This window comes from Bacillus rossius, chromosome 1 (assembly GCF_032445375.1).
Source record: "Bacillus rossius redtenbacheri isolate Brsri chromosome 1, Brsri_v3, whole genome shotgun sequence".
Taxonomy (NCBI): Eukaryota; Metazoa; Arthropoda; class Insecta; order Phasmatodea; family Bacillidae; genus Bacillus; species Bacillus rossius.
Genome location: NC_086330.1, coordinates 345470015 through 345487917, shown reverse-complemented (window position 1 = coordinate 345487917; position 17903 = coordinate 345470015). Strand labels below are relative to the sequence as shown.

The window sequence follows — 17903 nt, the reverse complement described above, 5'->3', positions numbered from 1 at the left end:
AACGTAGAGAGTTACGACAGTATTTGATGCACTGCAATGAATTTTAATATAATTACACTATATTTTAACATTTAAAATTAAAGGCTGAATCAAATTACATAACTTGGCTGATTTACGTATTTGAATAACAATACCAAACCTGCATTTACAATACATTATTTGCTACACAAATAAGTGCCATCGTCAATGTTTTGTCTCTCATATCAAGGGTTGACGCTTCACATAGTAGAGACGTATTTTTTTTTAAAAAAAATGTATTTACATTGGAATTACAATATTCAAATAAAAAATATATACGTTTTTATAAGTTGTCGAAAAAAAAACAACACGCACATACACAGCAAGCAAAAACAATGTCGCGACTGCATGAATGCACAGGTATTGTAATGTAAATTACAAACGGCGATTACTCCTAAACGAGTTGGAATACCGTATCTGCGCCTTTTTGAAATAACAAAGGAAAGTTTAGAGCACTGAATAAAAGTATTTTGGGATTTTTATTATTTTTTTTAGGAAGAGACCGCACTCGTTTGGCAAATTTTGTATTTTAATAAAAAAATGGTGTATTGACAAACTACTTACAAACAGGTATTATCAGGGTTGTGCTGGTCATTAATAAAATTCGACATCATACATACATTTTTAAAAAAGTCGGGCCTATACAAAAATAAGTAATCTTTAGACTACATTCATACAAATAATAAAATTTAACTTACTGTTCCAATGACGTTTCCGAAATGATCTTTGTGTTCCTTTTTTTGTGAGAATGTCTTCCACAAAATGTTTTTCGCATACATAATGGGATCTTTTAAGTACTAACTTGTCTCGTGGAATTGCTTTCTGCCACAATTGCCTAACATTGTCATCATTGGGAACTCGGAATATTGCAACTTTCTCGTCCGACTTTGCCTAATAATTTGTTTTGCAATGGTTTTACAATGGTTAGGCATTTTCACAATTAAAATAATATACGCTTATTCTCTTTACTAACAATCAATGCTCCTTGCTCACAATGAAGTTCCTGGCTTCCCGTCAATGCCAATGTGGAAACTATATTTCGTAACCTAATTTACCTAATTTATGAAATAATTCCAAAAATTATAAAACATAAACACATCCAATTTAATACTGTATCGATATCTGGAGATTAATGCATTTTTAACATTTAAATGAAAATTTAAATGATTATTATGTTGAGTTGTTCATAACAACAAAGTTTAAAATACCACCGCAGAACAACCAGCGCTACAGGTCAGATGGTGGAGCGGAGAGGAACTACGGAGACATTAGGTGTGCCACTTTTGCATGCTGGCCTGGTTGGGGAGTGTCCAGGGTTCTTTTGACCGAACCGGTACTTTCGGATCAGTTCCGTGAAAGATTCGTTCAGAACGATTCGTTCATCTCGGTCATTTCGTTCTTTTCTGTGAATAGGATCTGGCTCTTTTATCAGGTGTCGTAACTCGTTCATCCTTTAGAGTATTGGCTACGTGTTTGCTTCCAGCCTCCCCTCGTTATCGCGTGACCTGATAACGAGAGGAGGCTGAATCGCGTGGGTGGTTATCTTTATCTACTCTGCATGGGTAAATGAAATTTCAAACGTCTAGTTGTATACTGACTGTTATAAAATTATTGACTGTTGATCGCTGCAAATGCTTCATGCAGTGATTCTATATAATACGGGAGCATTAAATCTAAGAATGTTAGGTACGAAAGTGATCTTTCTTAACTTTAATTTGTAATCGCACTATTATAGCTAGTACTTGAACATTGCTTTTCGTAGCCAGTGAATCACAGTTGCGTATATGAAACAAGATTATTTATATTGTATTACTTTTTAAGTTACAAATATTAATATACAGGCTATTTACACTCTAGAGAGAGTAAAGTGTTTACATGTAGACCAACACATTTAGAGAAAAAAAGACAAAAATTGAATACTACTACTGCGATTCAGTATGAAGAGAGAAAAATGAAGTAGGTACATTAATTAACACCTAAATGGTAAGTGTGAACATTTGTAGTTACTTTCCCTGTTATTTTTAATTCATGTTTTTTTTCCCCCCAAATTTGTGTATGTGAATGTGAAAACGCAATTTTAAACCACTACTTAACAGTTGACATTTTCAGGTATAGATACTTTTCATATTACCCTATTTTATTTGATCAGTTATCGTTTGCTCTTATGAACATGCTCACGCTGTGATTACTAATTCTTCAGACTCCTGACGTCATGAATCATTTCACGAACGAATCAGACCGGGCGCGTGGCCGGTTCTCTCATCTCGTTCTCTCGTTCTCTCCGCGTTTTCGTTCTTCCGAAGCTTTCAAGGTACCGGCTCTCAAAGAGCCGGTTCTCTCGTTCTCTCCGCATTTTCGTTCTACCGAATCTTTCAAGGTACCGGCTCTCAAAGAGCCGGTTCTTTACATCGCGAACGAATCGCAAGATTTCGTTCTCTCAAAGATTCGTTCTTTTTGAACGAATCGTTAACGAACGACCCATCACTACTTCTTAGACCGTGACAAAAACAAACATATTTATAATTTGTAAAAAATACTTTACGTTGTTTCTGTTCGAATCTAAAACTTTGTCTACACACACAATACCTTTAATAAACAGTAAAAAAACTTGGGACGACGAATTTCCAAATTATACTTTTATTAATAAACAAACATCGTTCTTTGTAACGAATAAGCGCGCGCATGCGTAAAACATACGAAAGATGCGAGTAACGAAATGCATTCGTGTGTAACGTTTCGTTACTCGTAACTAGATGCCGCACCCGTTACTCAGTAACGAATACATACGGTTTGCTACAGCTCTAGTAATATTATTTTCTATGGATCTTCATGTACACAAATGTATTTGGAATTATTTATCATAGTGTCATTTTTAAAAAGGTTTTCTTTCAAACCTAGAGATTTCTTGATTTTTGACCCATTTGCTATCTTTTGTCTTCGTTCTTAAATAATATATTTTGTTTACTGGCAGACATAAAAAAAAAAATGTAATTTGTAACGTGGTGAGATAAGTTGTACTTTTCACCCGCTGTTTATCACGGAATCACTTCATTCAAAATGATTGCGTGGCAAACTTGTATGTGTATTGAGGTAAAATGCTTTTTTTTTTGTGCATTTCAATAAATATTTAGTGATTGTATATTGTTATTCATGTTTCTTTTCTAATTTACTTGATGTTGCACGTATTTGTGTATGTTTACTTAACAAATTTTTGTCCTTATATAGTGATATTGTGAGTAGTACCTATCCATTTTCAGCTATAAAGAAAATAAAGAAAATAAAATTTTTGACAATGGGGACCTCTTCTCGTCATCATGGTGATTTGGCATCAAATGAATACCTGGAACGTTTTGCAAGAAAAGAACCAATATCATCTAATGATCCCTTTTGGAATAGATTTCTTTCATTTTCGTTTACACCGCCATCTACAGTGTAAGTATGAGAAGAAACTGCAGTAAATGTATTGTACATTTAAAATAGGTATTTTGTAGTGATGGATACAGGAATTTTTTTTTTCAAAGGAGGGAGGTGGAGGGGTTTGAAAAAATTTATTATTTTAACTTACATCACTTTTGATAGTAACCACACTGTCATATAGGCCTATAATAATAACCGTAGGTTTCTCATTTAGTATCATACTGTCTTCACTGATATTTTGCAAATTTTTGATGTGACGTCTAATAAATCAATGTACGCCGGCTGCACGTACGAAAAAGGATGACTCGTCCCGTTACGCTGTGTCCCGTTACACTCATTGTACACTTGCGCCGCATCTATCTCTCTTCCACTTGATTGGAATAACCAGCGATTTGACTTTTTCGAGGCACATAAAACTTGAAAAACACCAATCATTTCCTACTTTTCCTATCATCGTCCTATCCTTAAAAGAATAACACAGATTGGAAGAAGTTAAATAGCAAACATGTATAAAAGGTATAGTTAAAATAATCTGTTCGTTAAAGTAATAAACAGATTTGAATTAATGAGTGCAAATAAAAGTAAATGTATCAATTAAATTGTAGATTTCATTTCACTCCTTCTTTGTATTCATACAAAATAGTGATAATTCAATAAAAATGATTCAATTTTATTCATAAAACTATGCAATCATTTCATCAATGTTTTGTTATGATGATGTCACGTTAAACTATCGTCCGTAAACCGACTTTACAGACAACCAATTTTTTCATAACTTTTTGAAAGAGAGGTTTTAGCACCCTTATCTCTCCTTGCTGCATCTATCACTGGTATTGTAGATTGTTGTCATCAGTGAAGTTAGTGAACAGTGTGTGCTCTTTAATATTTTGGTGTGGATGTGTAAAGTCTGTAGGACTACTGTTTTCAATATCTTTTCTTCACTGGTACGTCTTTAATGACAGTCAAAATGTAGTGTGGCTTGATTGTGGAACTACATTACATTAGCATAACTGACTCTAGTTAAGGGTGTCGCTCATAAATTACATGTCACTCACTAAACCCTATAATCCAAGTAATTCCAAATACATTATATATATAGTCAAGGCTATTTAAAGGAGTTGTATGGCTTGGTGCATAGTAAAAACATTTTAGTTCTCTTCATTACTTATGTCTTAGTTTGTTTTAGCATCATACCATTAAAATACAGTTACATGATCATATGACAATAAAAAATAATTTTGAACAAGACATACTTGTTTAAAAATTGGGAATTCCATCAAAAAACAAATCCTTTTTGCTGAAAATGTTTATTACATGTAGGTGTACTTAAAAGTTTGTTGTAAAATTTAAAACAGTCAATTCACTATTATCAAATTTGAAAAGAAAAAAAAATTGAATATGGGGCCTGTGTGAAGGTTTTTTTTGTAAGGTTTTTACTTAGTATTAACAAAAAATTTAAAATATATTTTTTTTTATTATTCATGGGTGCTGTAAGAACAATGCTAAAAGTTATTTTTATGACAGCTTTAAGCCCAAAATGTATAATTATAAATAATATTTATATTATTTCCTGTTTTAAACTAAAGGTACCAGTTACTGGACAGTGCAAAGATAGTTCAGGAAAATAATATTTCAATATTTTTCAATTTAATGAGAAAAAAATAGTGTTTGTCCTTTTGCCAATAAATGGAATCATGTTTAATTGTAGATAGGCATTTGATATTCAGGATGGTGTTAACTGAAAAGAAAGTTGTTCTCATAAATGTTACAGTTCGGAACATCGTGCTCTGGACGAACGGATAGAAGGAATATGTCGGCAGCTGACCGTAAACAACTTGCAGTCTGGGAACTTTGGATCCTTGCTTCATGTCTTCCTTAGTCGGGCATCAGAACTGTTGGCTTCAGCTCAGACAGATAAGTGAGTATCGGCATAGTTTTATTTTTACCTTAAATTTTTTTTATTACTGGCGAAAAAAAAACTTTCTGTTTTGTTTTTATGTTAGGTCCGACTTGACTCATTGGTTAGAGTTGTTTCTAGCTGGTGAGATACTTGTCACTAAGGCTGTCAAGAAAAACTAAGAGCCTGGAGGCAAATAATTTGGTCAGGTCCTCTTTTCATAACGTAATGCAAAACTTTTCCAAGCCTTCACAGTATTTAAGACTTAAAATGTTACCTTGGCCGTAGCTAAAATTTTGTGTTAGCATATTGCATAATTTGTAAGGTATCCAATGTATTCTATTAAGAATAGATTTATTTTGTTTGTATTCTATCAGTGTAAACTCATGAATTAAAAAATATCATGAATAATGAATGCCTCTTCCTCTTACTCACTCTCTCTTTCTCTAGTTTCTCTCTTTCTTAGTCACTCTCTCTCTTAGTCTCTCTCTCTCTAGTTTCTCTCTTTCTTAGTCACTCTCTCTCTTAGTCTCTCTCTCTCTTAGTCTCTTAGTCTCTCCCTCCCTCACTCCCGCTCTCTTAGTCTCTCCCTCCCTCACTCCCTCTCTCTTAGTCTCTCTCTCCCCTCATTCCCTCTCTCTCTTAGTCTCTATCTCCCTCCCTCCCTCTTAGTCTCTCTCCCCCTCACTTTCCCTCTCTCTCTTAGTAACTCAATCCCTCACTCCCTCTCTCTCTTAGTCTCCCTATCCCTCTTAGTCTCCCTCTCCCTCCCTCATTTCCTCTCTCTCTTAGTCTCTCTCTCTCTCCCTCCCTCATTTCCTCTCTCTCTTAGTCTCTCCCTCCCTCACTTCCTCTCTCTCTCTTAGTCTCTCTCTCCCTCACTCCCCCTCTCAGTCTCTCTCTCCCTCCCTCCCTCTCAGTCTCTCTCCCTCACTCCCTCCCTCTCAGTCTCTCTCCCTCCCTCACTCCCTCTCTCTTAGTCTCTCTCTCTTAATCTCTCTATCTCTTAGTTTCTCTCTATCCTCCCCCCTCCTCCCTCCCCCTCCCCTTCCCCCTGTCGACAGCCCTGTGTTTTTTCAAGTTCAATTCCCAGGCCGGTTAGGGATTTTCACTGGTAGATAATTTACTTTGTTTTATCAGAGCTGGGTGTTGTTTTTGCCATATCGCCTCCACACTGCGAAAGTCAATGGTGAACCCTTGCAGAATCACCTCGCTTAGTCTACCCTAGTCATGCCTTGACTGTAGTGGTATCTGGGGGTTACAAAACTAGCCTGTTGTCTGATCTCCCCATCATCATTATTCAGGGTAGGGTAATGATTAATTTGGATTATTGTGGATCACATTTGGGTAAATTTCTCGTTTAGTGGCTCATGTAAAAAAAACATAGTATTCAGAAAGTGGTGTTTTCCAATACTACTGACCTTCCACTATTTACTGTAAAAACATTGTTTGAAAGTTGCTGCTAGACACTTGAGAAATTAGAAATTTGCGAAATTAGAAATTTGCATTAATAGGTGAGTGATGTATTAATGTAAGAAAATCAGTAGCTCATTCTTAACTATGTATGTGTGTGTGTTTCTGTTTTATTACTACTTGTCAAGTGTGGTATTTTATTAGTAATGAAAATATTTTTGTGCACGAGCTCTAAGAGCCCGAGGTCACTAAGGGCGACACTGGCTGGCGCATCACACGCCTCATAGCCTCTACGCGCCAGGCACAGAACTGGCATACAGTCTTCTCATCAGCAACACACCTCTATGAGACTTGTAGCAGTGACCCTGTATGATGTAATACTAAAAATATACCATTTAAATACTGTGTGTCGAATTCTTCATACCTAAAAGGTTTGTGAAAACCCTTTTTTTCACTGTCCAAGAAGTACACGTTTTAGAAAAAACCTTTGAAGAATTCTACAGACAAGTGCAATGACTGACTTGTTATTGCTATTCATAATTACATATTTTTAATAAATCTTAAGCAGTTTGTGAATGGCGCATTAACACCTGGAGTTCTGCACGCAGTCTTGTGACCCAGCCAGGGGGCCACTGTAATTTAGGTAGACCAGGGCCGGCGCGTCCATATAGGCGAACTAGGCAACCGCCTAGGGCACCAAGTAGCGGGGGGCGGCGCAGAACGACACGTAACAGCTGATATAATATGTTTAAAGATTATTGAAACTAGATGAAATGGATTTTTGTAACAGTTTGGAATGTTTATATTGATATAAGTCATTATTTAAAGTCCACGGTGACCTGTTTATGATTTATAATAAGTAAAAAAGTAAAAAAAAAACACAAGCCTGCTTACATTAGATTGTTGACAAAATCTTAGGCTTACGTGTTGTATTTTGAGGCAAGGCAAATTTTTTTTGGGGTGTCCGGCCCGGGGGGGGGGGGGGGGGGGGGGGGGGGCATTAAGGTGTTTCGCCTAGTGCGCCAATTTACCTTGCACCGGCCCTGAGGTAGACTGTGCAGTAATGCAGTCTTCGCCACAATATTATTCAGTATTCACTTGTGAATGGTTTCTGACTCATCATCTCGTGGTGTATTTCATGGTAGGTCATCAGTGGGGAAAATTTCACTGCAGTAGTCCCCTGGTTCCTCCGAAAAGATATTCTGGTTACATGTCTTGTAAATGATTGCTTGGTGATAGCGTTTTCAAATCTGCACTGCAGCTGAATTTCAGTTGCTGATGTTTGGGTGTATCACAGCCCGCGGAGTTGGTAGCAGTGTGGCAAACTAAAGACGTCAGTCACTTCGGGTAACAGTGAAGAAAGACCAGTAGCCTCATAAGAGTAGATGTTCACTGTTGCCAGATGATTTATTCAGAAAGTGATTTAAATAAAGGTTAGGATATGGTTTTATGTCAAACGCAGACACTTAAACACATGAGATTATGTTAGATCTAAGATTTTTAGTAGGCATTGAACCATGCAAGTATCATTTTGATGCTATTAAATTTGAGGCGTGCCAGGAGATTGAGACCCTTGCAGTGATGTCTGACACTAAGGGCTCTATTTAGTATTTCAAAAGATAAGTGCTTGTATAGCCAATGTTATTTTCCACACCTTAAGACTTAGTAGTGTTGTGAGTATGTGTGTGTCTGTCTGCATAAATACATTTTAAAAGGGGCTCTTGCAATTCTATTTTGGATCTTTGAGTACTAACAAAGAGCAACTGTGGAGTAAATTCGAAACAAATGTGAATTTCCTCAATGTAACATGAGTTTTATCTGAGCCTTGCCTTGTAAATTGTCCAACATCAAAAACATTGCGAGAGGAAGAACAACAACAGTAGTTTAGAGTGCAAGTACCGCGTTATTTTGTGGGATGGATTTTCGCTTATTCCACTTCATAGCTTGATATAGATCAGCTATCACGTAAGGGGAATTGCAGCTTATAATTTGGCAGCCTGTGTCCATGCAGCGTAATGATTTGCAACGTATACGATGGGCTTAGCGACGACTCTGGCCTGACAGCCTGCACGCCAGCCTGTCTGCCTGAAGTGGCTTAATTAGAATGCCATTGTTCTGGGAGATTTGGATGTCAAGTCGACCCTAAGGCTGGGCTCACACACAGTCAGACAATGTTACGCGACACAGCACGAACCACACAATGTCTCGCGACAGCTTAACACAGTGTAATACTACGGTATTATCAGACTAACTGAAACTGTTTGTTATTGTTTTACGTTCGAGGTTAATACCGCTTCCCGGACTTTCAGCAGTGTTTTGTTTTGTTTCTCGCATGGCGGCGCGCGCAGCTTGTGCTGCGTCGTCATGACAACTGCCGATGTAAATAAAGCGCACGGTTTTGGAACAGCTTCGACGAGCCTATGCTTGTGTAAAAGTGACGTTTTATTGGCCTAGGTAAAAAGGACGCTAACGTGTCGCGGCCGTGATTGGCCTATTTCAAGTAACAATACATTCAAGCAATAGAGAAGAGAAAAAGAGTGGAAAATGACGCCATTTAGTGCGTGGTGAAGTTTATTCCCTCGGGGAATATTTATACGTGGCGAGGTTATTTTCGGCGTTATTACTGTGAAAATTAGGTCTACATCCAGGGCAATTCTCAGAGATGCTCTGATATTGAATGTAGATGCCAGTCATTCAATTTACGTGAGTTGCGACGGATTTTCTGGACGTCATATTCGTCCAGATACAAGCATCGTCCTTGTGTAGGGACGCCAACGTAATTTTACCGTCAACCTCAGTAACATTATCAGGACAAATTTTAATATTTTACGAAATTATGTGAACATTAACTTTCCGGCAAAAATCATTAATTTAATTTCAAACTACAAATTAATCACACACAGGACCAGAGGTCCAGAAGCTAGGAATCTAGTGCTCGAGCAAGCCGGAGCAACCCCAAAACTTTTACGTTGTGAACACTTCCAGGAACTTAAATACTTTTTATTTATTTTGTTTAAGAGTCAGATTATCTACGAAATCCCATAGACTGGACTAATTCAGCTGTATATATATTTGTTTTTGTGACATAATGACTCGAGGTTCTTCATGTTGATATGTTTAATTTAATAAAAAAAAATATTAAGTATATTATTTTTACTTTCACATGTGGTATACCTCTGGCGCCCTGTTATTAATTTCTGTATTAGAGTTCCAACGTAATTTTAAAAGAAAATATTAATTTCTTCAAGTACACGTTTGTGTACAACAGTATTTTCATTACATTATTTCTTTCCACATTCTTGAAATGTAATTGTTGTCTTAATACTCCTTCAAAGACAGATTATATAAAATAGGTTTTTCCTTTACAAAACAAACTAATCAATCTGCATCCAGCTCAGTATTGACGAAAATTCAATTAAAATAATTTATGAGTGAATATTTTCTCAAATTAAATTAACACAGAAAATCAGTCTTTAACTATTACAATATAATAGTACTATGGCATGCCTTTATTGGCAATTTTTTTTTATCCTTGCACATGTGTGAACACTGCAGCCATCAGACAGTCTGCTTGTGATGAACTTGGAGCAGTCATTCAATGTTGTTGCCTTGTGTCTGATAGCAACAGTTTTGTGGCGTCCTCCTGCCACATTTGATTCTGTGTGCATTGCTCAAATATAAATACATGGATGTCAAATACTATCAGAAAAAATGGTGTGTCATGTTGTGCCTTATTCTGTGTGTGCCCGGCCTAATGACGTGACACTTCGAAGGGCTGTGAGACCTTTCCAGAGCGGGGGCTGAGAGGTATATAAAATGGCGAGGTTAACCTGGGAGGACAGTAAAATGAAGAGTGTGATTGACCCCTTGGTGAGCGAAAGTGGACTACGAGCAACGGGCTCCGTTTGCAAAGATTGGTGCATCTGAGACTGAATCATCCGTGTATGTGTGATGGATGAGTGAGTAGTGCGAGACAATGTATTGGTACAGAGGTGCGCAATAATAGACGAGCATTAGAGACAGCCACTGTTGAGCCGAGCTTCAGTGAGAAGAGTGAATCATGGACTTAATGAAAGTGATTAATTTGTGGACTGACATTTTAAGTGTTGTAATTGAATTTATAGTGTAAATATTAATTATTGTTAATTTAATTGGGTTGTCCTTTCCAGACCAGTTTACCCACTCGTAACAAAGTGAATACTGATACAAATTGTGCTAACAGCAAACCCGGAACTTTGCACTGATGAGTGGGATTGTCATTGCGTTTGTGTTTCTGTTTGTGTTTTAGTTCATGAGTTCTATATAGTACTTATATGTTTTAATGTGTAATAAAGTTACTAAACATTTTTTTTTTTTGTTTTCTAAGATTTAATGTCTTGTCATACTTTTTATTTATGTTTTTGTATTTCAGTAACATGTTTAGCTGGCAGTCATATAATGCATTATTCATTCTGCGCTGCCTCACCAAATATTTTGTGGAAAATCTTAAAGAGGATGACTTGGTTCGGCAGTTTGAGGCTCGCCCGAAACTTACTGATGGTAAGAAATTGAACTTTTTGTGGATGTGTGTCATTTTTAAGAGTGTACCTTTTAGTGTGCATCTCTAGATGCATTTTATTTATGGGAAGATTCTTTATGTAAAATAAATTTTATTATGAATGTAGCATGGTACACTGTTTCGTAATGAAACAGTGGAACAATTTATTATTTATTTATTATTTAATTTTTGTGCTGTGAATCCCACATAGAGTCAAGGCTTCGAGATATAGTACAGTTTAATATATATGTACTTGCACATGAATTGCTATTTACATAAATTGAAGAAAAAATATTACACGCATGTAGACCACCTTAAAATACAATACATAGTAAGTGTCTAGAACAATTACTGTACCGTAATGTATGTTTTGCAGGTATCCGTGATGACGAGAACGTAAACAGACTGGAAGTGTTCATGGACTCTCTCATCGAGATAATCGTAGACGTGCCAGTGAAGTGAGTACTGTCAGTGCATGTGTGTACTGTGCATTTCAGTATGTGTGCTTTACTTAAATACTTATGTACTTCCAGGGACTTCACCTACCCTCTCCACCTGGAAGCTGTGAACTGTCTTCTAGTTTTGCTGTCAGTTCAGATGTTTTCACAAACTCCAGCTGCAAAGTCTTGTATTTACAGGTAACTTGGTAGAAGAATTTAAAACTGTAGTTTGTAAGACATGTGTAATTATATCCCTGCATAATTCACTAGTTTGGGAGTTAGATATGATGCAGTTTTATGCTTTTCTTTGTGTGGACTGCATTTTCCCTACCAGCTAAAATTTTGTATTGCTAAGTGTTTTAGGTCCTATTTATTGATGTTGTTAAAAATAAATTAAATCAGCCGTCAACACACTACTAGTCCAGTTGATTTACTTGGGTTGAAGAAAGTTGTCTGGTGTGTTTGTGATCAACCCATCATCTTTCTGCTGTTGTTCATTTGAGAGTTCCATGCCGTTCAAGTTTGTAGACCTTAATTGTGTGTAAATATTATCAACCGTCTTTATTGATAAGTTTGTGGGATAGCTTGGTTGCCTTAAAGGGTGCATTTTTTCTCTCCACTATTTCAGAAGTTTGATGCAGGGGCGATACTCCATCCACTCACCTCTCCTCATCAAGACGTTGCTGCAGCACTTCATCGATCAAGAGAAGGCACCAGCAGGCCTGCTGGGACAGTCGGCAGGAGGCAGCATCGTGTTTGGTTTGGCATGTATGTAATAAAAAAGAAATGGCATGGTCACCGTGTGTGTTAGAAGTGAAATCTCACACTTAAATAATCCTCTTCAACGATGAAACTAAACAACAAACTACTCATTGGAGGTTCAAAGTGGAGGTTTACAATTTTATAGGCCTATGCAAATACTACTTTTTTTTTAAATGTGAAATATGGTGCTATTAATAAAAAAAACTTTGCAACTTAAAAATACTTATTTTATATGAATTTTGCTTTTGACATATATTATGTACAGACTTGGTTTGTTGTACACTTAGCCTAATTGTGTTTTGAAGTATTTTTTTTGTGGACTTCAACATTGTGAATTGGTGTATCAATGAGTAATCAGATCATCTATATATTATTTTGGTTTCTGCCATTGCTGTGTTTGCTTGCAACTGTGCAATATCATCAGTTATATTTATAGCTAAATAGGCACAACTTATAAACGAGTAAGTACAGTTTTAACTTAAAACCTTAATGATGGTTCGTAGATGCATAGGGTACTAGTGTTTGCACAACGCTATTGCAACGACTAACTAGTTGTCACGCAGCAGGAAGGTGCATCCACAGATGTTGGTGTGACTATGTTGCAGCTGGTCTGTGGAACATGTTGACCTTGGGACTGGCATCCTCGCATTCGGAAGAGGTAACCACGGCGGAAGAAGCTCCTCTGGCCAACCAGTCATTGTTGCTCATTCTGGTTTTGGCCAACCACTGCACCGGCGAGAAAAACCTCAACAACCCTTACAGACAGGCGTTATTCTCCTTTACCAGTACCCTAGGTCTGTGCACATTATGTATATTCTGGCATGTAATGTAAGGTAGTGAGAATTCAGTGAAATCTCAGTAAAGGCATTAACAATACAAAAGATTTTAAAGCCCATCAAATAAGCAGAAATTGCATATACATTTTTATATGATTAATGTTTTCATGTTGTATGTATATATGTGTTGAGATTATAGTATAAATGCTAACAACTGCAAACTTGTTGAAATGAGATACATAATATGATTGCTAAAAATGGCATACATGTTAATTTTAGTTGTATAATAGTTTGGATGAACTATATATTAAGTGCCATGCCAATATTTTTTTTTTTACACTCAGAAATGTATTAATGATGTTTCATTGACTCATGCATTCTGTTTCAAGCAGTAGAGTAAAGTAGTAATGTATGTACAAAATCATACCCAGTTTATGAGCTTAAATCTGTTTGAATACAGATAGAGGAGCCAAAGAAATAAGGGTTTATTGTGACCCTGGGGTGATCAAAAGTATTTTTTGCCTTTGCTTACACTTTTCTGATGCTTTCCTGCAGGTAAATTTTTATATTGTTCATTGCCTGACAAAGTTAAATGAGCTTTTACCACTTCTTTCCACAACACATTTTACAATAACACCTAAGAAGATGTAGTGCTATTTGCTGTTTGCATTTTTAATGATACGGTAAAATGCATTTAATCCGGCTTATTCAGGATGATGTCTGTGCTGGATTAGCGATTTTGCCGGTTTATCGAACGCCAATTTGATTAAACTGGATTGTAATATGTGAACAGTAACCAGGTATAAAATAGTAAAAGCTCTACTGAAATGAAAATCGATCAGTAACTTTAAACTATGAGGGAACTGAAAATGCCAACAGCCCAGTAATGCAACCTGGCGGCCTAAGTCGACAGTCTGAATCCACCCGAAAAAATCTGAACGCAAGTGGCTTACAGAAAATGTTGAACCGTAGGATGCTGGGTAAAAGACTTTTACTGTAACGGCGAAGTTAGAGACAAACCTCAGTGTCTTAGGAATCACAGTGAGCCTCGTGAGACTGACTGGTTGTGCAGAGACGGGGGACGGAGCGCCGACAAAAGCGGCCGCCACGTTCAAGCTGGACTTCAGCCGGCTGTACGGCACGCTGTGTCGCAAGCTCAAGAGTGACCAGACCACCTTGCTGCTCTACCTGCTGGTTCACAGGAACCACATGGTGAAGAGCTACGTGCTGGCGCGGTCGGACATTGAACAGTTGGTTAGTGAAACCGTTACTAACATCCCAAAACTAACTGCAGATTCTGTATGTTACTAGCTACAGTACCCAGGGTTGTCCGGGCGGAACGCAGGGTGGTGTATTGTCTGCAAGTTAAAGCAAAATGGATAGCGCTATATGACAGTGGTGGACATAGAGAAATGACACAAGATTACTATGTCTATGATCTATGATTTTCTGTTATAAAAATGAACTTAACCCGTGGCAATCGGTTGAATGGTTTAGAAGTTTATGCGCTGCAGTGCCATGTAGTGGCGAGTTACAAAAAAAAAATGGATAACATAAAAACCTGCACCATTAAAAAACACTTCGATATGCCAACTTTCATGGCGATCGGTCAAAAGGCGTTGTAGTTTATCAATCTCACACGTACCAACATCCATTTTATATATATATATATATGTTTATTTGTGTTTGTTACATGACTATAACAGTTGGGGAACTTTTGAGGTGGGCACGACATAAAGATACAAAGGACAGTGTAGACATTGCAAGTGGACAAGTCCCGCTCTCAGGTAGGAAGGCACTGCTTGCACTGTCTGGCACCACCTGCAAGTAGGCACCACACACAAACAGACATTACATACCTGCTGGAACTACAACAGGCCAGACAAGACACAAGACAGTGGAGTACATAAGGCATTAAAACCAGCACAGACCATATAAATACCAGTAATGAATGATGAAAACACAACTCTCATAGACATCATTGTATGACATAAAATCAACAAAATTGATGGGCAACAAGTGGTTATATTTTACATTGAAATGAATGTAAAGTTATTACTAAAAAAAATCTATTTGTTTATATTTAAATAAGGCCTGATGTTGGCATTGAAAAAAGATGAGTAATAAAAGGGGGATATATTTCGTACATTTGGATCACATAAAATGCTGAGCGAGACAGCACAATGATAACATTGGGCATTGTACTTGCATTTGGGAGAACCTAGGCTTGTATTATAGTCCATTTATCCTGATTTTCAAATATCGTCGTTTCCCTAAATCTCTCCCGGTGAATGCTGGGCTCCTTCGTTCCCCAGTTTCCGTGACTCGTGTCGTACGAGACGTATTATACTGACCTCGTTGTTTACGAGACTTAAAAAGTAATGCGGAACCACAGAAAAAGGTTGTGAATAAATAGCTTGACAATTAATTCTGTTAATTTCTACTAGGATGGAATGCTCTTGTTGCAGATTTCTTACAATGACACCTTTTATTTCCTTCCTGTTTTATTTTTTGCCAACATTTGGATAAATAAGTGAAGCATAGTGATAGTATGAAGGGGAAAAAAAAGAATATTTTGTAGTGGAAGGTCTTAAATCTGACATTCTGTAATCTTGCTCCAGTTGCATCGGTCTGCTCAGATTTTTTCGGGTCGGTTTTGGGTGTTGACTTAGGCCATTTGGTCACATTACTGTGTTGCCAATGTTTTTAGTTCGCTCAGAGTTTATTGTTACCATTGGTTTTCATTTCAGTACAGTGTTACCTGTTCTAGCAGGTGTTACAAATTAAATTTGGTATTCCTGCTAAATTAGCGATTATCCAGCCAAATCATTAAGCCGGCATGACAGCAGTTCCGAATGTGGCGAATTCAAGACCTTTTACTGATATAGTTATCTTTGTGTGAACTCTCTACTACTGTTATTTTGTAGTTATAGAGATGGATTACAGTTTTCCTGATGTTAGTTGTTTTTTAGGTGGTGCTGATACTGCAGACCTTGTACCATGCTCCGGACAGCAATTCACACCACATCTACATGTCGCTCATCATCCTGCTGATTCTCAGTGAGGATGACCTCTTCAACAAGGCTGTTCATGGCATTGTAAGTTTACAGTACTTTTAATAATTTGTCGGTTTTAACTGTTTTAAGGGTCATCTGTATTGAACTAAACCACAAGACTGTTTTCCAGCAGAAAGTTATTGCATAAGATTACAATGTTTTCTTTTATTCTAGTAAAATGTTGAATATTGTAGAAAAAGGTAATCCTAATGAAAATCACTTTTTAAATTTTAATGAGATCTGTGCAGTTCCCCGATTTTTTTGGTTATGATTTGATTCTTTCAAAATACTTGACTCAAAATCTACTTAAGATATCTTCTGTTTTGGTGTTTCTGTTAACTTCATGATAAGAATTTATGCTATGGTAAAGATAAAGGTAAACACATTATTTCAATGTTACCAATTTCTTAGGATTCTTTAGTTAACTTTTTTATCTGTTACAGTGTATGGGATTTACAGTAGAACCTCGATGATACGTTCCCATTTCATACGTTTTCCCGTGTCATACGCCGATTAATTTTGGTCCCGCCAAAAGTACTATATTTACAATGGTTTACTTTCCCGGATCATACACTTATAAAATCATTAATTTCCCGTTTCATACGTTTTTACGAAGCGGAAATGCCCTAAAACTCACAATTTTTTTTTTATATTCCGCCTTATAAACTCCGTTTTAATGCTTTCTTTTTTAAAAAAAACGTTCATTGTTTACCTTTGCCAACGTAAGAAAATAACTTTATCGCGCCATAGATATCGATAGTATCAGGAAGACTGTGCACTTCGCTAGTAGCATCTATGGCCAGCATCAAGCGAGACTAGTAGCGCAAACTAGCAATGATGAAAAGTGTGCAAGCGCTTGACCAAGGAACGGATTTCATATTTTGTGCATTCATTAATCTTTGAACTGAATATACCCGTTTGTTATTGTTTTCTTACGATCGGATTGTATTGTATTTTACGTTTCTCAAGTTAAAATTTTATTGAAAATTGTTCTGTTGCATAAAGTTGTTTGTAAAATGAAACAAACAAGCAAAAATTTGTGATTTTTTTTACAATAGCGTTTTTTTTCTAATTTCTAATTTAGGCTTGGTGACTTTTCCCCCCTTCCAAGAAAGGACTTCATAACATTTTGCAAGGCCACTGTTTCTCATGTCAGCTTTACTTGATTATGGACTGTATTTTACATTTCTGGTGGTTTTATTATATGTATATATAATGATGAATTCATATCTTTCATTAATATAATGCAATTACTTACACATATGTATTTATGTTTAATCTGACATTGTGCTGGTATGCTAGATTGGAAAAAAATTTTATTATTGCCATTCCCTTTTCATACACTTTCCCGCATCATACACCATTTTTGTGCCCTCCGTTGAAAAGTGTATGACAGGGGTTCTACTGTACTTGTACACATATTTAAGTGGTAGTCATAGTACTATTGTTTTGGCAGTCAGAAATTTATATCTGGCGTTTATGCATGTTAAAGCTTACTACATAAATAAAGGATGGAAACAAAATGTATTGCTTTAAAGCTGTAGACAATTAAAAACAAAATTCATTATAATTGTAAGAGAAAAAAAT

The 17903-nt window shown here is 36.6% G+C and overlaps 1 protein-coding gene across 1 annotated transcript in view; it reads left to right on the top strand.

The window, feature by feature from the left end:
* Window positions 1-2742: 2742 nt before the first annotated feature.
* Window positions 2743-17903, top strand: part of LOC134528166 (dymeclin) — a 31599-nt gene continuing 16438 nt past the window's right edge. Inside the window, exons 1-10 of the mRNA XM_063361538.1 lie at window positions 2743-3108; window positions 3276-3450; window positions 5207-5353; window positions 11157-11284; window positions 11659-11740; window positions 11816-11920; window positions 12351-12490; window positions 13090-13278; window positions 14333-14514; window positions 16233-16358. Of these exons, the coding sequence (XP_063217608.1) occupies window positions 3311-3450; window positions 5207-5353; window positions 11157-11284; window positions 11659-11740; window positions 11816-11920; window positions 12351-12490; window positions 13090-13278; window positions 14333-14514; window positions 16233-16358 (1239 nt within the window). The 5' untranslated portion in view covers window positions 2743-3108; window positions 3276-3310. The remainder of the gene's footprint in view (window positions 3109-3275; window positions 3451-5206; window positions 5354-11156; window positions 11285-11658; window positions 11741-11815; window positions 11921-12350; window positions 12491-13089; window positions 13279-14332; window positions 14515-16232; window positions 16359-17903) is intronic.